This window comes from Eufriesea mexicana, unplaced genomic scaffold, assembly GCF_001483705.2.
Source record: "Eufriesea mexicana isolate 0111107269 unplaced genomic scaffold, ASM148370v2 scaffold415, whole genome shotgun sequence".
NCBI lineage: Eukaryota > Metazoa > Arthropoda > Insecta > Hymenoptera > Apidae > Eufriesea > Eufriesea mexicana.
This window is the reverse complement of record NW_016908639.1, coordinates 49245-74585: the sequence shown is the minus strand read 5'-3', so window position 1 is coordinate 74585 and position 25341 is coordinate 49245. Positions and strand designations below refer to the sequence as shown.

Below are 25341 nucleotides of genomic sequence, written 5' to 3'. Positions count from 1 at the left end.
GTTTTATTATAACGTGTACGTAAGTAACTAGTCTCGAAGCGGTAGGTAAAACGAGTTTGAGCTAGTTCTACACATGCTTGATCAAAAACTGACAACCGTGTCATGATATTTAATATAGATCAGTTACGATTATAGTATGATGTCGTTAGGATAACACTGGCATACATATGTATGTAAACGCGTGTATACTTGTATACATACAACATGAATGTTCCATTGCAACAACGTGTTAAAACAAAGCTGCAATTGGATAGATACTTTTATTCAATATTAATAAGTATATCAACTTTTCACCTTTTTGCTTTTAGTTAAAAATTTAAGTAATAAAAGCTTCTTAACCTTATTTGTTTCATTTGAACGATAACTTAGTAGGTTCTTTTATAGAGGTATTTGAGATATATAGATTTTCAGACAGAATTTGTTTGTATGAACAATCTGTGAAAAAATATGAAAGAAATTTGTTTTTCGTTTAAACATTTGCCTCACTTGTTAGTATACCCCCATGAAAGAAACTTCTCATGAGATGTGACTTATATATATATATATATATATATATATCGTTTATACAAACTGGTTTCAACGCACCAGAAATATCCTCACGACTCTCTTTCGAGCTCTATCGGATGAAACTCAAATTAAACCGGCATATTACCTCGGTTCATCGAACTCGTAACACTTTATCTGTTCCTATTTATATACATACATAATATTGCGATCGTTCAATAAATATATGTACAGAAAACGAAAAGAGTCCTAATTACAATCTATAAAGTATCAGAAAATGTCATATTTTGCTTAGCTTAAATCCCGTTCGATATATCTACATGAAAATTAGTATAACTTTATGTGTATGTGAAAGAAAACTTAATTTTCTTCGATTCTCCTATATTCAGTCGTTCGAAATATTCTTCCGTGACTCAATTTTATTAACCGGCTATCGATTATGTGTACAATATCTGGAATGAATCAAGTACAAGATACAGTACAAAAAAAGAAGAATTAGGCGGCTAATTATTGAGGAGTTAAATCACGATGGTAGAAGGGGTACGTGTACAGCGAGGAACGATAATATATAAGTAGATTGTGCTTAGTTTTCCCTTTGTCTCACTGGAATTAACAAAATACTAAATTAATGAATAAATAAAAGTAACGAATTTTGTTTATATACAAAAACACACATTGTCATGATCTATAAAGTTATTTGTTTCTGATTACAAAGTAGAAAACAGGTGCTCTTGTCTTTCTACTGGATTTTACTTGCTGGCAACCTATTTGTCGAAGATGTCTGCTTACAAAAATAAAAAAATGTGTCAATAAAGTTAATATCAAACAAGATGAATTTGCAACCAATCATATGGTTAAGTACAAATCAAATTGATACATCGATGAACACTTTGGGCACAAGTAGATCTGTAAACATATGCTTTTACAATGACACCTTCCTTTGTCCTCTTTTTTTCTATATCATAGATACAGAAGATCCAAAGTCATCATCTCTAGTTGACCTCCTACAGATTATCGACTATGTTTCTACAGTATTGTCTATCTGTTATTAAAAAAAAATTCTTAACGGAATCACTGACTCTTCGGAGATCAATTTATGCTATACATTTGTAGTTAAAATTTAAAATTCTACAAAAAATAACAGATAAGAAAGTAGTCTGTACATCAAAAAAGTATAAACAAAAGTATACTTTAAGTAAATACAAACATTAGAAGAATCTAAACAGAAAGTAAACGACGAAACTTCAAAGAGTCACGTGACTCCAGATACATAAAATAGCGAAAAGGGTTACAACGACGTTAAGAGAAAACCAAAGAAAAGAAAGAAAAATATATATATATAAAAAAGAAAAGTTATAAACAACAGAGGAATAGGTGTTCAGAGAACAACAATCATTGTCAAGATTTCATATAAATGTCTAGTAAACACTCCAACTCCATTGTGTTCTACACTAAGAGTACTATGGAGGGTGAAGAGGCTTGCCAGTTCTATGGATGGGGAAGAGGTTGATGTTGATAGCCAGCAAAACGATTAAAAGATGACCATCGCACACTAGCTGGATTATGATAGCGCGCCCTTAAAAGCGGTTAGGCAGTCGCCAGTGGTTGCCAGTCTGTAGGAAGTATCCCTAATTGCACTCATGTTATTCTATAAACTCGAATCCCTCTCTCCTTGTGATTTCATGATCGTCCATTCTGCAGTCCGTTTCTTCACATGAACTGGTGGTGTAATTGTCATCATGATGTCCCTGAAAAGAAAATCTCGTTTCCTGAATACTTGTCTCTCTGGATATATGTTTAAGGCATAAAAGTTAAAGGTCGCATATATGTGTCTATTGTTTATGCACGAACCAGTCGTACATGGTGCATGTTACGTTGGCATGCGTATATTTTTTGTCATGCGATTGTAATGACGATATACTTAAGTTTCTTAATAATAATGATAATAATAATAATAATAATAGTAAAAGTGGTAGTAGTAGTAATAGTAATAGTAGTAGTAATAGTGGTAGTAGTGATAGTAGTAATAGTAGTAGCAGCAACAGTAAAAGTAGTAGCAGCAGCAATAGCAGTAGTGGTGGTGGTGGTGGTAATAGTAGTAATAATAATAATAGTAATAATAAAACTAATAATATAGTTTGTCGATTTGTACTTCATAGAAAATAATTAAAAAAAAGCAAGAGTGTGGATCAATTTTCGTAATTGAGTATAAAATTGCGTATACGCGAAAAGAATTCGTTTCAAGAGTTGGATCAAGAAATACCAACTTCCGGCGAAATTTCTGAACATTCGTGTTTTCTTCAATTCCAAGACGTGATACATGAACAGAATAATATATCTGTAGTCGCATTATTTCCAAACGAATTCTTTTCTCTGATCATCAGTGTACTCTTAATTTGTGTACGTACTCAATTGTTTTCGATTCTAATTGTAAAGACGCGTTCATGCTTCTAAAATGGTGCATACATCACGAAATTGTCGAAACTGGAATTTAAATTTAGTTTCCTCTTGAATTCGCGGTTGGGAAATAAAGTTTACTTGTGATAATATCTTTGTTCGTGAAACATACAATCGAATGACAATAGCGTCCCAAAATGTATGCAAAAAAATAAAAAAGTATATATACATACAAATATATATACATGTGCATGCGCGCGTGCGTGTGCGTGCGTGTGTGTGCACGCACACCATATACACACACATACACAATGACGTTATATAAAATGGAAAGATTGTATATGAGTATCAACGTGCTAATCGTCGGGTAATTTGTCGTACAAAAAGCGCGACACGTTATAAGAGTATTCTATAGGCGTGGTAACTGATACCAATTTATCGAACGATAACAACCGGGATTAATACGAACAAGGTTGCGTTAACTTTGGCCTCTTTATACAGTTACTATCATGAATCGTCCCAATGAAAAGAAGTATAGATAAAGAGACAGTAGTTTAGCACCGGTCAGACAATTAAAACGAAATTACTCCCCGGATCGCAAAAAAAAAAAGTAACGCATCATTTTCTCTTTTTTCATAATACGCACTTACATATACTATGATAACATTCTAAAAGTGCTTAACTTTGAAGTTATGTACGCTCACAAAATTACTACTGCATCATAATTACTTTTGCATTTTAAACGGTTACGGTTGGAACAAGAAACATTTGAGGAAACGTATTATGCTCTTGCTCATCGATTATTTCAGATGGCATGCATAATTGTGATTTCTATTCCATTCGAAACCGTTAGCACGCATCTAGTTTCATCTCTAATATCTTAGAATTTATAACTTTTTGAGCTATAACACTGCTTTTTTATATTGCGTTACTTATTCAAAATCGACCTACCCCATCTAAGAAAAACCCCACTAAAAATACCGCGTTAAGTTCGTACGATGTTCGGAGGGAATTAAAAGAAACAAGAGAATTATATAGAGAAAGATAAAGAAATAAGAAAGGATACGCGAAGAGGGAAATAGTAATAAGAAAGAATGAGGAACGGACGAGACCACCGAGATTTGGTCAAGTTGAAGGTGGAAACTTATCTTGACGGATATCCTCGGCTGATGGTAGCCAAGTTCCAGGAAAGAGGAAGAGAAGGAGAAGGAAGACGACGATCGAGAAGAAGATGCTGGCGATCTCCATATTTGACAGAGTTTGGGGAAGCTTTGAAACGAACATCCATCATATCCTGATCCGTGATCTTCATCAATGCCTTCAACAAATCCTTGGAATAACTCTTGCACGTTTATTCTGTATATTTCTATGTACATATCTGTTTTGCACGTTGCAATCTGAAATGAAAGAAACAAAAATTTCAGTGGTTGTTGACTTCATAATAAATTGTTTAACAAACCGAGTGAAGGTCACAGTAGCCTACGATACTTGATGATTGTTATTTTAATTTCTGACTACGTTTTTTCTCGAAAACTTGGATAAATTTGTTGATTTCGATAATTCATAATTTTGTTTATGCTACAAATATGATATGAAAATATGATAGGAAATATGTTTTTCATTGCAAATGTACGTGCATTTATACAAACAAATTTAATATTTATATCCGAGTTTGTTTTTAGAATCTTTATAAATCTTAACGATTTAAGTGTTTTGTTTACCCATGTACTTGAGGATGTTTGTAATTATGTGTCTACTGTGGCAAAGGTCGTAATTATCAATGACGTAATTAAGTTACATTATCGTGAAGTTATATCTTTAACGGTGCGAGTCATTTTCGACTGATAAATAACAGATTCGTGACGGTACGTGATTAATTACTCATAATTTTTTGAGTGGCTTGTTAAATAGTTATCTCTATCCTACCATCGTGAATTCTTCTACCTAATGAGTTGTCGATAACGAGTATGCTGCTAACAATGATTTCGCTGATAAGCTATGTACACTAAAACTAATTCTCTTGTAAGAAAAAAAAATGTATAGTTTTGAAAACACGAATATAATGTGAACAACATCTCAGTCGAGGTTCTGGGAGTCGAGATTATTCAGTCAGCCCACACGTCTAGACGTCTTAAAGTTTTTACAGAGCTTACGAGGCGTGGTATGGCATGACTACAACGCAACGTGAGGCGATATATATGATCTTGTGCCACCACTTTTCAACCACGCCTCAACCGGTACATACAGGCGAGTATAAATTCCCTTTACACTATACGTAAAGGGTAATGCACACAAAAACCCTACGAAAATGCTAAATGTTTGCCTACTTGCTAACGAATGCTAATAAATAGTCTAAATTCTAAAAAAATGTATGAACATATGACATGTGCTAGTAAAAATTCAGATATTGGAAGATCGAAAAAGAATTGTCAGAATCAATTTATTAATACTAACACCTTATGGTATTTTAGGAATCATGTGTTTTTGAGCCTTGTGCTGTTGAGCCTTGAACTACATTTTTTTACTGCGGCTGAGTTATTTTGATCATGATACGATAAAAGTCCGTCGATTCATTATTCGACGTTATCTGTTGTACCTTTTAAATGACCTCAAAAAATAAGATGGTACAGACCGATTTAACTGTGATACGAACTGCAGATCGGATTTCGCAAGCTTTCTTACAGATTCCTAGTCAAGATAATTAACATTTCATCTATGTTTACATTTAGTCTAATTCAAAGCTCCACATGAGTCGAGGAAGTAAGAACTTTATGCTAATATGTACGTAGAATATATTCACATTTGTCAGACTACTGGCAGTAGGCCAAGGATACGACTACTTATTCTTTTGACCATGAAATAGTTCGGGATTTACAAAGTGCTCAAGGCACTCTTAAATTAACGCTATGACTGAAATATTTAGAAGATATACGCAACACGGAAGAGTTGTAGAGTTGAAGCAATAAGTAATATTAAAGTGACAATGAAAGATATGATACTAAACATAAATATTTGTGGAAAATCTACTTTACCGATAAAGTGACAAATGTGGGCTTTTTAATTACTCTATGATTCCAGTATTATTTACATGATAGTGGTAAATACATATGAATATAACGAATTAACATTTGATTGTTCAATTGCGATGAAGGAAAAGGATACGATCAATGTTTTTAAATTATTGCGGGTTAACTACGGCAAATTTGTGATAATAATATCTTTGATTGAATTCGCGTGACCTGAAAGAAGTTCATTCGCACTCGACAGAGGCAAGTGTCCTCCGTCTGTGTAACTTGCAGCGTAAAGGGGCATTCATAGTTGCCTACAACAGATCTAAAATCATTACAATGAATTAACTTACAAAATAAATTCAATATACAACAAATTAATTTTTAAAGTAGAAATTATCCCTTAAAATTCAAGATATGAAAATCAATAGATTTCCCGATGCAATTCCTAAACCACCTTATATAATCCTAACTAAACCGTGTATGAAACTAACTTAACGAAAAAAAAAGGAGAAGAAAAGAAACGATGACGAAGAAATGTATGTATCTTGTCATGCGTGGTAACAACCTTTAGTTAAGGCGATTAGAGTCAGGCGACTCGCCAGTCGCGGTTCTTATCGTCGTACCACGCCAGATTGTTATTTATAGAGAGAAAGTTTAAGCGTGTATATGCCATGCGTGCAAGGACAGAGAAAAGATACAACACACCGCGGCATGCTAATTCTTCGCAAATTTTCAAGGCGATTTAGGCTTTAGAAAGGATCTCCACCGCGTTACTCGTGATTCGAATCACAGAATTATGCTGATTGCGTGCCGGTAATATCCTTCTCTTTTCCCTCGACCCTTTCTTGTGTCACACACAAGGACGACTCCTAAAAATATGTACGAGGTTGATACACGTGTGCTGACAGTATTATAAACTACAACATTACACTTGCTGTTTCAAAATGACATCGCAAAAACGTTATCATTTAATATTAGTAAATTACCAATGGATTTGTTTATACTCTATCCTCTATATCTTTGTAATAGTAAGTAGTTCCCAAGTTCATGAAGCTCATTGTATTTTTAATCTTCTTTACCTGTTGCAAAGATTTAATAAAAAACTGTTGCTTGCAAGGAAGAGTTCAATAAAATGTAACACAAAAATTGTAGTGAATGATCGCTATATGATCGCTATATGTGTATAGTAGGCTGTATAACGTCGAACAAGATCAACTTACCATAAATGTAACGCGACCAGTGCCTCCTTTCTCGCCTGTTCAACGCTATCGACCTCCGATTACGTCTCTCTCTTCCGCCCAAGCATGTCTTTCTATAATTTGAACTCAATCGTAGTTCATCGCTTCCCTCCTTTTGAAATTGTTCTCTTCTCCGTTCTCTTGTTCCTGGCACCCGTATAATATGCACTCCCACGTAGATATACACATGTTTCGTACAACCATCTTGTGTATACTGCATGTGCTGTGTGCAATGCCACCTCGTCCCGCGTGATCTACGTCTCGTGATCTTTAAATCAAGTGGACTGGAAGAATTCGTACGACTTTCGTACATCGTTTGTGACCAGTGACGAGGATTCACCAGTATGGGGCATCGTTTGTAAGGTGTTGCCAGGACGCAAATTCACTCCACGTGCGTACGTTCGCCCTGGTCGCATCTGTGATTCGCGGTATACTATCTCGGATGCCATTGCTTGAGAAACCGTCACACGCTGTCGTCAGAATATCGTATCGTTTGGCCGGTGCTCGTGGCTGTAAGATGGAAATTACTTTTTAGATATTATATTTAACTACTGCGAATAATTATAGTGAATAATAGGACAAAATAAAGTTGCAATAAAGTTATACAAATAATATATGAAATATAAAGAAAAGGTTTATATTTCTGGATTTAGAAAGTGAAATTAAATATATATACCTCTAACTTCTTGCGGACGATAAAGTTTTTTCCCTCGTTGTTGTCCCAATATTCCTTCCCATCAGTTCGATATCGTACGCAAAATTCTATCAGGTTTGATTTCAATGGTAAAGTTAATCGAAAGCGGAAGGTGTCGTACAAAATTAGAGCTGGTAAACCTGGCTGTTCAACGTAAGTGCAATGTACGTCCTCGTGTGTTTTCCAAGAATCGTTGCTCGCCCTGACCACGACTTCCTTGTCGTACGCTATATTACGGACCTTGATGGTGCCCACCAGACACTGTTCCGACTCTCTCACTATCACGTTTTCCAAGCTGACATTCTCCTGATCGAGTTTCCGACGAAAGGCGAGATAATCGCTCGCTGGCTGGGGGAAAGTTACTTGCCAAAGTGACATGAGTTCTACAGGCTGTTCATTCTCGATTTTCGTATTTAGAAGTCGTCCAGTTAATCCAGCTAGGTAAGCTGTGCTCCACAGAGGTGGTACGTTACTGGGTTCTGACATTACACGTACCTAAAAACAAAAGAGTTGAATGAACATGAAGTAGCTTTTTCTCCTTAAACTAGGAGATATTGTATTTTACATTCTCAATCTATTTTCAAGTAAAACTACAGAATATCTTATATAAATAAAAACTCGAATTAATCCTTCAATACATGCATTGTTATCTTAGTTATTTTTAGAATTAGTCAAAATAAGGTAGGAGTTAAGATCGAATACCTGTGTCAGAGGACGACCACGATCATCGGCAAATACCACCCTCTTTTTCTGTTTATTACTGCCACCATCGTTACTGTTTCGAATGCTATCTATGGCCAAGGAACCAGATGACAAACATGGCCTTATTCTGGGTGGCACCGATCTGCTAGTAATCGTTGGTGCCGTTACCACCAGAGGACTGTACAGCAATGGATTGTACACTGGAGGACTATGCCCCAGAAGCAGCTCAGCTGGCATCGCTATGGAACACATTTAGATCTGAAAAAAAGAAATATGTCTTATTTTCTGAAATATCATTTTCAACTAATATATTTAAACTATTAACAGGTTCCATATCACTATAAAATTTAATTATAATTTTTTTAAAATTTTATATACATGAAAATGGTAGATGTATTCAGTTCGTTATTAATCTCTCTTTTTATATTACATTAAGAAAATTTTATCTTTAATATCAGTTTGTAGAACATGTTAATATGAATTGTTCTAAATTAACAAGCGGAACACTATAAATACTAATTAATCTAAAATTAAAGTCGTTATCCTATTCGATTATCGACAATTTTTTTCATTTCAACTTGAACAACGAGACCCAATTTCACATAGCAAAGAGCTTTTGCCAGACACACTAGCAAAACTGGAATTCGTGTTGCATGAATGACCTAAGCGCCAATCCTTTAATAGCAAGCAACGTGCGCCGTTCACTGCCAAAAATTTCGTCAACAATATTACAAGAACGCATCACGTCGGATCACGTGAATCATTTTGGGTTATGACGCGAATAAATCCGAAATTATTCAGATTAGACAAATATTTGTAGATATATGAATAAGTCTGTCTCAATGAAATTTTATACGAGCTTACAGAATAATGACTCAATATTTAACTGACTTGTGAAAAAATATAAAAGTCAGGTTTTCCTCTATAGGAAACATCATTATGAAACAGAACAATTCTTTGAATTTCTATTTTAAACTTACGTTACTAGCAAATTGAATTCTTCCTATAACGTAAGTCAAGTGCAACGAGAGATTCTTTACTTTCACTGAATAACTCGATACTTTATTATTGGTTCTTAATTTAGCCAGTGGAATATAATTTTGCCGCTTTTACTCTGAAGAATAACGCAGATTGAAAATTTTGTACAACTCTATCACAGTAAAGTATTTTGCGCGACAGGATAGATGCGTGTGGTCATGTTACTCCGGGAGTGGAATTACGACTTTTAAATGTGGCAATAGTCTCTTCTCTCGTCCCTCGAGACTTGCTTGCGAACCAGACTCGACACGTACCAGACCGGAACCAAGCAAGTACGCGTGCACGGCAAGTGCCTATAGCAATATCACGAATCGGATGTTTCGAGTTTCACTACTTAAACTTATCCTGCCATGTCCACCATTTCTATTTCTAGTCGATTTCCCCTATCGATACAAATGGCAACAATAAGGTTATCATATTCACAGAGAAAAAATCAGATATCTTCCTCCTTTTATAAATATTTTAATTTTCAGGCACACTACTATGGAAAAGTATATATTTACGCCTCCTACAGTTATCATTCGTTCATTAATTTTATATAATAACAAAAAAACGTTCTGATAATGAAATTTATAAAAAACACATATTAAACGCAATATGTCATATAACACTGTCTACATGTGTCATGAATAACAAAGGGTCGAGGTCAAAACGAACATTCTTGAGTATTGTTTATCATTACGCGAACGAGGTGTCAGGGTCAAACTGTATAGTCTGCAATAAGCTTTAAAAAGTGGAAGAAGAAAAAGTAAACGCTTATCTCGTTTGCTGCACGATCCTTAGTGACACTTTCGACTCAGCGCTGCCATGTCTCTACAAGAAGTGCAACGCTCGTGTCATGTCGATATTTACACATGTAGCTTATCTCATGTCATAAGATTTGTCTCGTTAATTCGTAAACTCATCAGCAACATTTGCAACATTCCGGAACAAAATTTTCCAACTGTCATTGAGCATAGAACTCCTGCAAGTTGTTACACAATAGTTGTTGTTCAGCTGATAACTGATTAATTTGAGAATAAAAGTTTCACTAGCAAGTGAGTCGATTGTGATTACGCGAGGTTAGGTTTATATTAGATGGGAAATTTTCCATGCTTGACACTCATCATGTGATCTATGCTCTCAATGCTGTAAAACTCTTCACGTGAAAATCTTCGAATAAACAGAAGTTTGCTGAAATATATTTAACTATATCAGTACAGCTTTACAATTATCAAATAATATAATGTTTTTACTTTGAAAATTACATAAAAAAATCACAATATTTTTGAAAATAAAATACTGTGATAATCGAGAATTACCGTATCGAATAATCGAGATTTTAAAATTTCAATAACTTTAAACAAATTTTGGAATGATTAAGCATGTATATAATATTATCGTACCTACGTCGAAAATAATTATAACTGCTCTGCATTCTTTATCTTATGACGTAACGTACATAGAAGTCAGAATAGGTCGATATCAATTTTTCGACGCAAAATTTTTATTCCCGATGATAAACTTTCGTGTCCTCAATATATCGAGGCGCCACAGTTCTCGAAACTGATTAATAAGCATACAAAATGTATATACCCGCAAACACATAATGTAAAACTCTTCTGATCAATAAGAAAAGAATCCATAAAAGAGCGCATTAGACGAACTACATTACTGGTAGGAGGTCCGAATCCACCTTGTGCGATTATCGATTTATAGAGGGCATTGTTCACAGTATTAGAAGTAAAGCTGTCACGTGACTAAATCATCGATGTATGGAAAGTGTCGCGCGAGAAACTCGCAATATGATGTAACCTTTACGTAAAGTAACCCTTATTGTCGCAAGATGGCGAAACATTGTACGAATAACACAAATACGAAAAACAACAATATGTATATTAACTAGTTTGAAAGAATCGTTTGTTCTTATAGGTTAAAAAGTCAATAAAAAATATACACACTAGGTTATATAATCGTTAGTTGCACCCGAGACAATGCATCGTTTCAATCGTAGTATTTCATAATTCGTTGTTGGGACAACTTTATAATAAGTTATCGTGAATCACATTGAATGGAACACGACGCGACCAAAATGATAATACCGGACCGTCTCTTAACCCAGACAATCTGTTAACTTGACTATTTTGAGTGTCTGTTTCTTTTTTAAGCTACTGATAAGTCTCGTGTATTATCAACCAGCGTTTGTAAACTGACTTTATGTATATATAATAATTGGACATAATTAATCAAACGGCATTAAAAAGATCAAAAGTAGATCGCCAATAAAGTTGGTCGAATGGTTTTGTCATGAATAAAGCATGTTCACATTTCGTGACTCGAGAAGGAAAAGTGCGCAGTCGTCGCGCTATTTCGAGCGATACCACGATTAAAATTAGCGTGGCGCATCTTCAAAACGCTACATACACTGAGACGCGTTACGCCCTTGGAACCAGTCCAATTGTCTGACTTCTATGATACACGAGTTTATCACGATTTCCCGTGGTCGAAAACCAAAATGCTAACTTGTGTAAACTCTGACCAATGAATTTTCGAGGAAAGGGAAGAAATGGGATTCTATTGACTTTACGAAGTTGGTTTATCGACCTGTGAGCGCACAGCAAATAACCCATAGACCTAAATGGTCCGTAAAGTTACGTGAGATCTACCGCTAGACACGTGTGTATGTGTATAAATGACGTTAGCTCGTGACGTTTAGTTACCAACGGACGATTGCTTAAAATAACTGTCTGGTGGATCGAAAGGTAATTTGATCTATGTTTCACTTTTTTTTATACCTGTTGTGTTTATTTAGTGTCGCATTTTATTCTACGATATTCGAAAGGTCCACATGCATAGTCACTGGTTACTAATGCACTACGCAAGCGCAATAGCATTCTATAACCTTTCTACGATTTAAAATGAAAGGTACTATTCACTAACAAATTTATATGCATTTTTTGTCTCGTAGTTGATGATGCAACGACATAAACTGTCTTTGAAGTAAATGGAGAACCACTGTAAAGCGTGCACGTTTTCCAGTCATTAACATTGATACAATATTATTTTTAATCCTCGTCGAAAGCGATTACATATTGAGCGGGCGTTATCTAACAAGCGTCGCCGCAAAAAGTAACGTATTTCAATACGATCGTTTCAATTATGATGAAATTCACTCCTATTGTTAATTGGTATCAATCGCTGCAGATAAGAAGAGGTCGCGGGTTATTGAGAGTCACGTGTGGAATTAGACTACGACTAATCCAATAAAGACAGAAAATATACAAGTCCTTGACTCATCACAGACGACAGAAATTTCGCAAAATTATTAAGTCAGAAATATCACTAATCGATAACACAGCATATAATAAACTCTTATGAGGTAATTAATTAATGCTTAATTATTTAATTAATAGATCACTGAATAACGCATTAAACATGTACAATTTCATGGAAATAGCAAGAAATCTGTGACTACAAGTTAAAATCGGATATGCCATGAAACTTTAATACAGCGATGAAGTATTTAATTAACAATTGAAACAAAAATTCTGGAAAACATTGCGTGATTCTTGTTTATCTGTCTGTAATAAGCCAACGCTTATCAGATAAAAAACACTGGCATTAATTCAGAGAGGTTTTGATGTATTTCTTTGGTTACTAATTAATCAACCCTCTCAATTAATTTGTATGCAAACATGGCACCAACCTGAGAACTATTGTAATAGTATATCATAATTACGTTAATGGAAAGTAATACATTGATAATAAGAGAAACAATTGAGTAAGTATGTAAATTATTTCTGCCGCTAAAGCTTGTTGCTTCGATATTTGTTTATTTTCTTTTAATAATATATCCGCTGTAATTATGCAAATCGTTTTATTACATAATATTATATAATACATCGATAATGTAGACCCGAGAGTACATAAAAATATTCATAGCTTCAGATACACCACGTTATGAAAAAAGGAAAGAATGTTATGTATATTGAGGAGATCTTAATGACTCCGGCGAACGAAACCTTTGAGCATGACTGACCTATGATAATAAGACGGCAGCTATTTACAGATACATGGATTATTAAGAACGGTTATTACTGGTAATAATAAAATGAATTATCGATTTATCTTCATATATCCAGTTTTTTACCATCCTGATAAGTTTTTTATACTAAAGAATTCGCGAAATTGACGAAAAACTGCTTTTTAAAAATTAGAAGTCATAAAAGTTGTTTGCTTTAGCAAAATATAAATATTCAATTGGAAAAGAATTCTTCGCAACCGGTTCATCTCTTATGAGAGGAAAAAGAGTCAAGAACCGCATATACAAAATGGTAGAGAAACCGGTTGGCAAAATTTGAATATCTTCTTTTTATAGCACCAGCTCCTATCGAGCTACACTTCATTAAAGAACAACCTTGAGAAATATGTGCTAATTCTACTCATCCTTGAACAGCTTCTTGTTAAAACAAACGCATAATATATCATGATCCGACACTGCATTGTAAAACAGGAAGGTTGCTGACAAACAAGGTAAGAAACGATATTATCCATTGTAAAAAAATAGGTCAAATACTTTGTGAATAAAATTGAAGATCCATTTTATGAATATTACAGAGCAAAACGAAAATTAACATTATATATGTATACACAGGTTTTTTGGTAACCCAAAAACTAATCAAACAGCTAGAATAATCAAGAAGTGGCCCATGAAACGTTCATATTTGATCACGTACACGACTACGTGTTGTTAAGACCACGAAGCGACCACGTGTCTAAGGAACATTTCTAAAAATCTTATCGGATGATCCATCATTGCTACCACTGGCCCGTTACAAGCTATTGGCTAAGATCGTAAAAGTTCTCGGGGATCGGTATTTTTCAGCGATCGAAGGCGCCGCCGATGTCGGTCCTCTGCTTGTTATCACGTCGCGTTTCTGGTTCGAAGCAGCCCGATAACCGACATATCCTTGCCGCTTGTACACCCTCAAGTGCGGAATCTTACCGAACAAAGTTTAATCGCCGAAACCATAAAGAAACGCGCAACGCACGCTGCGCGCGAGCGTAGATCTCGCGAGATGCTTCTTTCCATCAATAAAAGAAGGAAAAAGCGTGTGCCAAGATAAATGGTATCGATACCAATGCGTTCTCCTTACGAGAAGCGTTAAAAATTACGCGTCATCTGTAAAGAAAATTACTTGCAGTTTGAAGTTTCAAATATTTAAATCTTTGAATTTCTTCATTTTCGAATTAAAAGTTTTAGACCTTCAAATTTCTTTAATCGACAAATTTTCAAATTTTTAAGTAGTTTCTATTCGAATATCCTCTTTATTTTCACAACAAAAATATATTCTTGTGATCGATGATGCTATCGATCATCATCGATCATGGATCTAAATATGTTACAACTAGGTTTTCAAGTCACTATGAGAATTCAATCTTATGGGTAAAGCAAATATCGTTCAATTGCGTGAAAAATTGTTCAAGATTCTTATAAAGTATGACACGACTGGGTCATGATCTCTTTTTTAATTGATAAAAATTAGCGGACGTGATGTTCAAGATATCATGGTCGACTTGATTAAAATACATACAAGCTACTGTAATTCTAAATTTATACGCTTGATAAGGCCGTGTCGCGTTTAGAATGTAATTACGTTAAGAAACATTGAGATTCTCGTATGGGCGAAGATAACCTCTGGTCTTTCTGATTTATATGTGGAACAATAAACCGTGAAAGTCTGATACAATATTGATGCATAAATCACGTAACTAAATACATACATAAGTATGCATTATATATATATGTGCACAATGTATGTTTCTCGTCGAGCAGCCATTCATTTAAAAAATCTATTTCAACGATTAAGACATTTAAATTTTTGAATAACCTAAGAACATTTATCTCTAGAGACCAATACTGATCTACCCCACTCAGATAAATGGTTGTACCTTTAAATAGATATTACATAGAAAGGCACACAAGACCAACAGTGCGATGCAACAACGTCCACGGAACACATGCACATGTTGGCTCCTAAAACCAAATAGCAAACGCTTTTAAAACGATCAAGAGTTACGTAAGTTACAAGGGGGCGACAAACTCTATCACACGTTCACCTTATGATAGAGTTACTTCCTTTGAAGCTAATGGACGGTATCGACGTATACATTTTAGAATACTTTATATCAATTAGAAGAAAAAATTGATTTACATATCGCATACATGTTGCATACGGTATAAAACTTTTACCATTACCAATCGCAGTGCAAGCTTTGGATTATTATAGTACATAGTGAACCATTCAACGGGCCTTAATATCGAAACGACTGTAACAAGTAGTATTTACAGATTCGTCAAAATATACACAAAGGATTTACACAGTATATCGTAATAAATGCAAATTGCAACATTTTCTCTGCGCTTTCTCCGGAAGTACATAGTGTCGTGGTACACGCGTGGGAATAATACGTGCAGACAATTCGTCTTGTGTTCATACAACTGTCCTCCTCAAGTAGGCGTCCAAGGAGAGACGAGTGACCGGAAAACACGAGTACTTGGTGAGGGGGTACCAAACACGCGGGCATGCACGCGTAAAAACGAACAAAATGTATTTTAAAAGAGCAGTCAAGCCGGTTACGAGAAGAAATCGGCTAACAAGCCTCGAACGCGATCCTTGCGAGTCACTACTAATGTTATGTTATATATTTAAATTATTTCAATACTCTCTTGATAAGTTACAATGACAATGTTTCTCCATCAAAAGAAATCGAGTTTCTTTGGAGCCTTATGCATCGTTATATAAAAATATCTGTTTGTAAAAAAAAATAAGTACAGATTGTTTATAGAACGAACACTGAATTGATTAGTTCTAAATTGGCGATAAATTAAATTTAAAGAGTCCTACTACCCTAATCAAAATGAAGACCGATTTCTCGTAAAATCGTATTTTTAAAATCTTCGAAACTGCTCTCGAATCACGTGAATTAAAAATACATACATATGTAGTTATAATCAGCAATAAACGAAAAAAGAAAAATTGTAAAACAAATCGTGGGCAATATTTATTTATTATTTCCGTTGTCACGAGGTCAGGAGCCAGCTAATCTGTCTCTCTTTCGCGTCATTCAAAACGTCGGAGATTAAACAATAAACGATGCTAATAATGTACTTCTCGGCCATAACCGCTAATCAGTCGTGTCAATTTCCTTTCTTCATTGGACGATAAAAGCATTTCTTTGAAATGCAGCCCCTCGAGCTTTCTGGAGCTTTCGTTGCCTCTCATATATACAAATATTGTCATTTTTCAGGTCAATTATCTTACACACGTGGTCTGCCAATCAGAGTGCACATGCGTGCGCGCAAATTTCGTGCATTGTTTCTCTGACGCAACTAACGGGTAAATTTGGAACTACGATCGCGTGATACATGCGTGAGATAATAACGTCACCCGATAAACGCTCTTTTCTACGTGACATTCGTCATATATTCACTACAAATGTTATCTCACAGTTTGTTTGTAAACAAGGTTGACTGGTCCGTACTGATGATAATATGGTACTACTATTAACAACATAGGAGGACAAGACTACAAATGAATTTTATCTAAATTTTATAACTGCATAATGCTGCAACGGGCTATCAATTGTGTAATTCAACGCGCTTGTATTACATAAGAAATTGTCGCCAATGCGCAGCCGAATGTTTTCATTCTCGTATGGCATCGACCGCGATGCGAATCAATTAATTGCGCATGTTGTATAGTCGGAATGCAGACTAGCACCTAATGCACTTTTTAAATAATGACAAAAGATAATTTAATGTGAATTGGTGTTGATACTAAATTATTAATTGTTTTGCTGTAATAAACTCAAAATCAAGTATAGAAAGATGTAACGAAAATACCAGTACTCACATATTTTTTGGACTGAAGAACCCTACCACTCAGAAGTGGAATGAAACTGGACGATTAGATTCTTCGTTAAGGGAATCGTGTTCGGTTCTTATGCACTCACGCCTTCTTAGTTTCTCTTCTGAACGCGCACAATTTTCTACATATTCTTCTTAAATCTTGTCACGTTTTTTGTCCAGCCTTCAATATCGTCAATAACAAAAATATCTTCGGACTTTGTAATGCAATAGGTCTTTTTAAAACATTTGAAATGAGCACATCGTAATACGCCGGCAGATTTTTGTCTACCTAACTATTTGGTTTCCTCAAATGCAAATACAAGGAATCAATCGAAAAGAACCGAAATAAAACGAAACGGACGAATTGAATGCAAATTACCGGCATATGAGCGACGAAACAGACTGGTAGTGTTCACGTGGCGAAGACGACGTAGTGCATCGTTCGTGCCAATTTCTTCAATGTTACGAAATTTGCGTCATTCTCTTGTTACTCGTTATGCGACACTTACGGATTTATTTCCGTGGAATTAGTCTTGAACGCAAGAGGATACTGAAGTACCTCCAGCGTTGGTATCGTCGCGAATCGCGCGATCTAACCTCCTCCTCTTTCCGACTGCGTCTAAAAGCACCGGCGTGAGTGTCATCCGACGGTACGTCGCCGAAGAGCCGGCATTCTCCTATTGCGCATGCGTTGCCTTAATCTCGTGCACTTCACGTGATTTCGCCAGATCTACGAATCAGAAAGCCTTCTAGTCCACGTGCTTAATGTTAGTATTCTATGTTAGACAGTGTCTCTTCGTAGGCCAGAAGTTAATATCAACGAAGAAAAGAGTAGGATAGCAATGTTAGCGATCATCAAGTAATACCGGTTTTTACCTGAACTTTTATTATATTTCATCCAAACATCCCCTAAAAATAAAATTTGTAAATGTTGATAATGATTCCGTACGATTGTCCTATTTTATATTAACCAAAGGAGTTATTATAGTCATTTTTTGAAATAACCTATTAAATATAACATTGTAAAATGCAGGAAACTAATAAGTAAGTTTCATTATTTTATATTGTAAAAATTCGATAATTAAGTAACATATGATACTGTTTGTTTGAATTTAAATTTACAGTGAAACGGGAAATTGTATTCCTAAAAAATGTTCATATGGTACCAATATGTAGCGTTTACATTACTTAGAAAAATATAAGATAAAAATATGTTATACATTGAAGAACTGCTATATGATAGCACGTTCTATTTATTTCTAGGTAAGTCTCTCTGTTCTATAACAGAACCAGCTAGATATTTGGCTGCCATACTTGAATCTTTTTAAGCCATCTTTCGCAACTATTTGTATATCCAAATTTTTTTTTGTTGTATATCCAAAAATCATGAATCATAGAATAAACCAGGATTGTTTGCCTATTCTATAAAAATTACAAGAAAAATAACTTACAATATTTGTTATAAGAATAGCATTTAAAAATTGTATATTGATAAAAATAATTGAAAAGATATTACTACCTGATTCTCTTAATAAAATAACATTATCGCTGACGAAAAATTTCCTAAAAGATGTGTATAAATTATTTAATGACTGTACATCACAGAAATGAAACAGAGTCATTTAGTTCTTCATCATTGTCTGAAACATAGATAAACACAGGTATAAATGAGCTCCCTTGGTAACCCGACACTCTGCCGCATTTCTTCAATGTAAAACTTTCTATTATATTCTAGCTTGCTCCGTTAAGTCTATTGTCATAAGCGACAACAGATTACAAACGAAAATTTGATATACCTGAGGGCGTGACAAAATGTCAAGAAATTACTATACAAAGAAAAAGCATTAGTTTGATATTCCATCATTATTTTCTTTCACACATTGCTACCGGCTGCGTTTACTGATACGTAAATGTGTATCTTCCCTAATTGAAAAAATAAGAAGAAAAAAAAAAATGAAATTAGTAGTAAGGAAAAAACAAAAATGAAGAAAAAAAAGTATAAAATCGGATGTAACAGTAAAACGATTTTTTTCTTTCTTAGAATCAGTCTATCTTCTTACAGTCGAAGCATAGTAATTGAATACGCTCATCGACTGTCGAATACAGTAAATACAAGGACAGAATTTTTCATGTGTTAGTTTACAATACTTGGTTCGTGTCTTCGTGTAAGAGCGCAGAATTAACAAATGTTGATTTGTTGCATCAGTTTCTTGAGCACTTATTTAACGAACACATATTCGATATATACACCCATAAATAAAACCGTCACCTAAATAATTATTAAGAATGTGTCCAGATACCATGAAAACATCTGTTTTCTTGTACTTCACGTTCGTACAATTATAAATTCGCATATTTCTGCATTTTTCGTTTTCGTTTGTATTACATGATGTGGTCTCCATATTATTCGAACGCATACGCGTATGAATAATGCCGTGAATTAATCAAAGCAAGATTGTTTCTATTATCTAAAGAGATCACTTCAACAATTTCAATAAATAATGATAAGAATACTTTTATATGTATAAAATATTGAGTTCATTGTTTGATATTCTTTTTTTTATATAACAGAATAAAATATACAAAATCATGATTGAATTCGACCAACTGATATTAAAATATTTCAATTTTACTTGTAATTTTAATATTTATACGGCTATAGACGTACAAGAAAAGAGTGGCTTCGTTGTGTACTTTAATGAATGAAAATATATATTTGCGATAAAAATTGAATGGAAAAATATAACACACATTGTTTTCGTCACCTGAGAAAAAAAAAATCCAAACTTATGCATACAAGAATAATAAAAAACACGATAAACGAATGTAATCGGTGTGTTCGTGAAAAAGAAGAAATATACGTACAATAAAATGTATATTTATGTACAGTTTTCGAAATTATTACGAGCTTATAGGAACCCTGTTGATAATGTCGACAACACGAACGAATTTATTCTATGTCCGAAATATCAACCGAATATATAAAATACTCGCGTATGTATATACATGTTATAAGTAAAGTCCAAAGTTTGGTTTAAAGTGAAAGTTTAAATCGGATTTTATGCGATGAAACGAAGATTTCTGTGCGAACGATACAAATACTAAATATAATACCATTCGTTGTATTAATTATATCAATTAGTCTACCATGAACAGAATCATCTATGATTCGATTCAACTAATTCGTCTTAATGTTAGGAAGATGTAGCTTTTCGTAACTTCATCAATAATAAATTGACTCCATACTGCAAATTGTGCTTGTGATTATATTATGAAGACTTATAACATATTTCTAGTTATTTACAAATTAAATATTTATCTATGGACTTTACCCATAACGTATGTAATTGAAGTAACTGCTTTAACCAGCACAATTATTTACTTCGAAATTGACGTAGAAATACTATACTTTTTTTTCCCTCAAACATATGCGACTTTTTTTAAAGATATTTCACATCACACTCATCCGACAATTAGATGTGATGATTAAAATAATATTTCGTATGTATGAATATGAAGATAAACATACATTCATCGACACGTAAATTTACATAAAAAATCATGCTGGTCTCCGATATATTCTAATTCATACTGATATATATACACTGCAGTCAATATACATCAATAATCAGCCATGTATACGATTGCATGGTCAAATTAGACCAGTATATTATCACAAAATAAATGCTAAAAATTAAATGTCCTATCAATTGTCTTCTTTTCGTCACGTTCAATGAACAGATTCGGTGTGTGTGTGTGTGTGTGTGTGTGTGTGTGTGTGTGTGTGTGTGTGAGCGCGCGTTTGTATATACATGTATGTATATATATACACATACATATATATACATAGATATCGATAAAATTCATCTATCACTGTATTGTAAATTCATTTGAACGACCTTTCCTACTTCATCTAAAGAAGATAAAAAATGGAAGAATTGATTCCGAAATGAAATCGTAATTTGTTTCAACCAGATTCAAGACAGAGTGTTACATGTTCGAGGTCTCTGGCAGCAACAAAGACTTCGCAACCTTGCCGCTGGGCTAGACTCTTCTGATCACCGTTCTTCAACACTTTCATTTCCACCACTTTCTTGCTGAGGTCTTGCAATTTGGTACGTGATAAGATATTCTGGATATGCTTGTTCACCTCTATAGACTACATATTCGGGGAAAGCTAGGCCACCTTGAGATGGTCTACCCATTACACTATGATGTCCTGGTGGTGCATGAGCCATTTTCATCGCGGAAAATTGCAAAAATGACTTTCCCAGTGTAACACGACAAAGTAATAAATGTCTACAAATGATACATATTATATTAAAGATATAAGAAATAATAACTGTAATTATATAATTTAAAACTCGATTGCTTTTAAATACTTACCTATGGCAGATGTAACAACTTCGATCCTTATGAGCTGGACATCCAGTACCTCCACATATTCCATATACGTACTGATTACTTTTGCTACTATGCTCAGCAAAATAAATTCCAGCGCCGAACATACCGCCAATATACGCGTGCCGCTCATCAAAACCCTTTTGGACAATGGCGTTAATAAATGGACTACCATGAAATAACATCCTTTCATTCGCTTGTGGCAGGCTCGATCCAGGAGTAGTTCTAGATCCAGTACTCGGAGAAGAAGGTGCTGCCGCGCCAACTTCCTCAGCAACTTCTTGTCTTCTATGCGCATAACGTTCCCATAATTTACGGTTTTGCACTTTTTGTATCTATTATTAGAAAATCATAAATAGATTAATTGTTAAATAAAATTGTAGTTATTTTATAACGCTGTATAATGAACGTACCCTAACAATATTATATCGAGAAAATATACCACCAGAATGACCATTATCTCTATGCTGTCGAATGGTGCTCTGCATTTCTTCCTCTACAGCTAAAAATTCTTTATCTTCTGCTAATAGGTCTACCAGTAACGTGCCTGGCGTAATAGTCGGTTGCCAAGGAGTGCCAGCAGTTGTATTTAAAAGCTTTTCCATGCCTTTAATTAATTTGTGCCTATAACCATACGCAGACACTCCAACTTGTTTCAGATCTTCATGACCCATTTCTGCTAATATGTCTAACGTAATTTGTTCGCGTTCAAATAATTCTAATAAATGTTCTAAACCAAGGCTCTGAAGAAAACCAGCAACAGTCGTGATATTCGAATTGTCTTTAGAATCTTTGGAATCCCTTTCGGAACATGATTCAGATGGTGGCATTGGACTCAAACAGGAAGATGGTCTCGCAAGTGGTACGCATAGTGTCATAGCCGTTCCAGAAGGCATGATAACAGTCTCCTGAGTAAGTGGTGGTGGTGGTGTAACTGGAACTGAACAAATTTTAATAATAAATAAATATATAAATATAGTCATAATTGTACATATACTATAATTAAAATACATTTACCCGCAACAATACTGGGTGGCCTACTGTTAATTGTATTATTACCATTATTATTTAAGTTAATGGCAACTCCCACACCAGTGTTACCAGATGGTATCGATGGTACTACTTGTTGAGAAGCCATAGCATCTTGCAATAAGCATCTTACATCATCAGCACTAGCTAGATCCAGAGGGGTTTGCCCTTCCTGGTTTTTCGAGAAAGGATCTGCACCGTGAGCCAATAAAAGAGCACACAGCTGCGTCCTCCCTTTCTGTGCTGCTTCGTGAAGTGGTGTAAAGCCCCATTTGTCAGTAGCGTTTACTACGGTATTATATTTAATAAGTAATGCAGCGATATCTAAATGACCATAACTTGAAGCATTGTGCAAAGGAATTAATCCTCCTTTATCTTGAGCATTTACATCAGCTCCACGTTCAAGCAAAAATTCGGCTACTTCCAAGTTATTGTATCCAGCTGTATTAAAATATTAGCAAATTAAATTAAATGGATCAATGCGAAGAAAAGGAGAGAGGAATATAAAAATTAACGAAACTTACCGGCTAGGTGTAACGGCGTACTATTACGACCTTGTGCATCCCTACAATTAATATTGTCTTGTGTAACAAGTCGCTGTACTCTCGCTAAATTTCCTTTCTTTGCTGCATCTAAAAGTGCACTGTTCCCTCGTAATAAATCGGCTACGTCTTGATCGCCATCTCTTACTAGATCTAAAGGTGTTGCTCCATCTCTATTTTTTTTAGTGGCATCTGCTCCGTGTCTTAGTAACAGACGAACAATTTCGTATTTTCCTTTAGCAGCAGCTTCGTGAAGGGGAGTAAATTTCCATAAATCCGCAACATTCACCGACGCACCATGCTTTACTAACAATTCTGTTACTTCGTAATGACCATAAGAGCAGGCATTGTGTAAGGGAACAAGTCCACTAAATATATAAAATTAATTATTTACTTTAATTGTTATTTAAATTATTGTAAGTAATATATTTTATAATAAACTACTAACCCTTTATCTTTGGCGTGTACATCTGCTCCATGTGCCAATAAATATTCGACTACAGGCACTCTATTAAATCCCGCTGCAAAATGCAGCGGTGTGGAGTGTCGACCATCCAAGTCACGACAATTAACAGCTAATGGATTCGTTCGTAAAATTCTTTCCACTGCCGCCAAATCGCCAGATTTACTCGCTTCTAACAGCTGTGCTTCCGCGTCATCTGTCCCGCTCGGTGGATCTATAAAACAAAAATAAGAACAGAAACATTCTTCGGTTGAAAAAATTCTTCGTATCTGAAGTGAATTAGTTTCGAACCTTGTAATATTTTAAGGACATTTTCTGCAGCTACTTGTGCTGCAGTATAGCCCTGAAGTGATACTATAGATGGATCAACATTATATGATAACAATATTCTGCAAGCTTGCACATTGTCTTCTCTAACACACCTGTTTATGCAACAATATTTTTTAAGTAGGGAAATTACATATTTTTTTCATAAAATAAAAAAATAAAAATCTTTAAATGTTCTAGACAATTCACGGTACCTGTGTAGTGCAGTTTGCCCTAATCCATCTAAAGCATTGACTTTTGCATTATGTCTAAGTAGCACATCCATTGCATCATAATGAGAATGATCAGTAGCAACATGAACAGGTGTAAGAAAGTCTTTATTTTTCTCATTTAAGGCAGCATTTTTCCTAATTAAAGATTCTATTACTTGTTTTCTCTTGGGATAAGGAGATGCAACGGCACAGTGCAGTGGTGTATCCCCTGTGTATGGGTGTTTAAAGTTTACAACTTCTTGGGACAGGTACTTTTTTAATTTAGTAAGATCTGCCTGCCTGCAGGCATCCAAGAGGCAGTGTCCCTTATATTCGTCTACAATTAAAGTGTATCTAACAAAATCATGTTCTGTGTGCTTTTCTAGAAGAGTACTATTGACATAGGAAACATACATGCCAATCTTTCTTGTAATTCCAATGTCGGAGCTACGTCAATGGCGCTTTTACTGTGGCAGTTTAATTGAGTTGGATCGGCACCCTCGCTTAGAAGTAACGAGCACACTTCGGCTCTGGATTTACTAGCAGCTTCGTGTAGTGGAGTAAATGCCCATAAATCGCTGGCATTAACCGCTGCACCATGTTTAAGAAGTGCTTCAGTCACTTCAAAATGGCCATATGAACAAGCATTATGAAGTGGGACAAGACCTCTACAACATTGTTATTGTAAACGAATTATTCCATACAAATTTTTAATAACTACGTCATAGATACGTTACAATTAGTAACATTTACCCTTTATCTTTTGCATGTACATCTGCACCATTTTGCAATAAAATTTGCACCACTCTACATCTATTGTATCCAGCAGCTAAATGCAATGGAGTAGATCTTCTGCCATCACTTGCATGGCAATTTACATTTAAAGGATTTAGGAGTTGTAAAAGACGCTCTT

The 25341-nt window shown here is 34.8% G+C and overlaps 2 protein-coding genes across 3 annotated transcripts in view; both read right to left on the bottom strand.

Annotated features, from left to right (window-relative positions):
• Positions 1-1772: 1772 nt before the first annotated feature.
• Gbs-70E (Glycogen binding subunit 70E) lies at positions 1773-18097 on the bottom strand. 2 transcript variants are annotated; one of them, XM_017897350.1, is made up of 7 exons: positions 17855-18097; positions 17480-17780; positions 8547-8804; positions 7827-8339; positions 7133-7660; positions 3853-4298; positions 1773-2252 (listed from the first exon to the last, which is right to left on the bottom strand). In XM_017897350.1, the coding sequence occupies exons 3-5, from the start codon at positions 8796-8798 to the stop codon at positions 7487-7489; spliced, it is 939 nt and encodes a 312-aa protein (XP_017752839.1). In that variant the 5' UTR covers positions 8799-8804; positions 17480-17780; positions 17855-18097; the 3' UTR covers positions 1773-2252; positions 3853-4298; positions 7133-7486. The 2 variants fall into 2 exon arrangements, with proteins under 2 accessions (XP_017752839.1, XP_017752838.1); XM_017897349.1 differs by lacking the exon at positions 17855-18097 and having other exon boundaries at positions 17480-17846.
• Positions 18098-21518: 3421 nt separating this feature from the next.
• The window catches only part of Tnks (tankyrase), a 4987-nt gene continuing 1164 nt past the window's right edge, over positions 21519-25341 (bottom strand). The window contains exons 4-13 of the mRNA XM_017897299.1: positions 25182-25341; positions 24843-25096; positions 24432-24765; positions 24202-24332; positions 23896-24124; positions 23430-23815; positions 22894-23346; positions 22290-22816; positions 21862-22211; positions 21519-21774 (exon numbers count right to left, since the gene is read on the bottom strand). Of these exons, the coding sequence (XP_017752788.1) occupies positions 21534-21774; positions 21862-22211; positions 22290-22816; positions 22894-23346; positions 23430-23815; positions 23896-24124; positions 24202-24332; positions 24432-24765; positions 24843-25096; positions 25182-25341 (3065 nt within the window). The 3' untranslated portion in view covers positions 21519-21533. The remainder of the gene's footprint in view (positions 21775-21861; positions 22212-22289; positions 22817-22893; positions 23347-23429; positions 23816-23895; positions 24125-24201; positions 24333-24431; positions 24766-24842; positions 25097-25181) is intronic.

What these genes read in the sequence shown, in the direction of transcription:
- Gbs-70E (XM_017897350.1), bottom strand. Translation starts at nt 8,798, where the DNA reads ATGTGTTCCATAGCGATGCCAGCTGAGCTGCTTCTGGGGCATAGTCCT. An exon ending in GTGGTCGTCCTCTGACACAG is followed by an intron (nt 8,340 to 8,546) that starts GTATTCGATCTT and finishes TTTTGTTTTTAG; the next exon opens with GTACGTGTAATGTCAGAACC. An exon ending in TCGTCCGCAAGAAGTTAGAG is followed by an intron (nt 7,661 to 7,826) that starts GTATATATATTT and finishes TCCATCTTACAG; the next exon opens with CCACGAGCACCGGCCAAACG.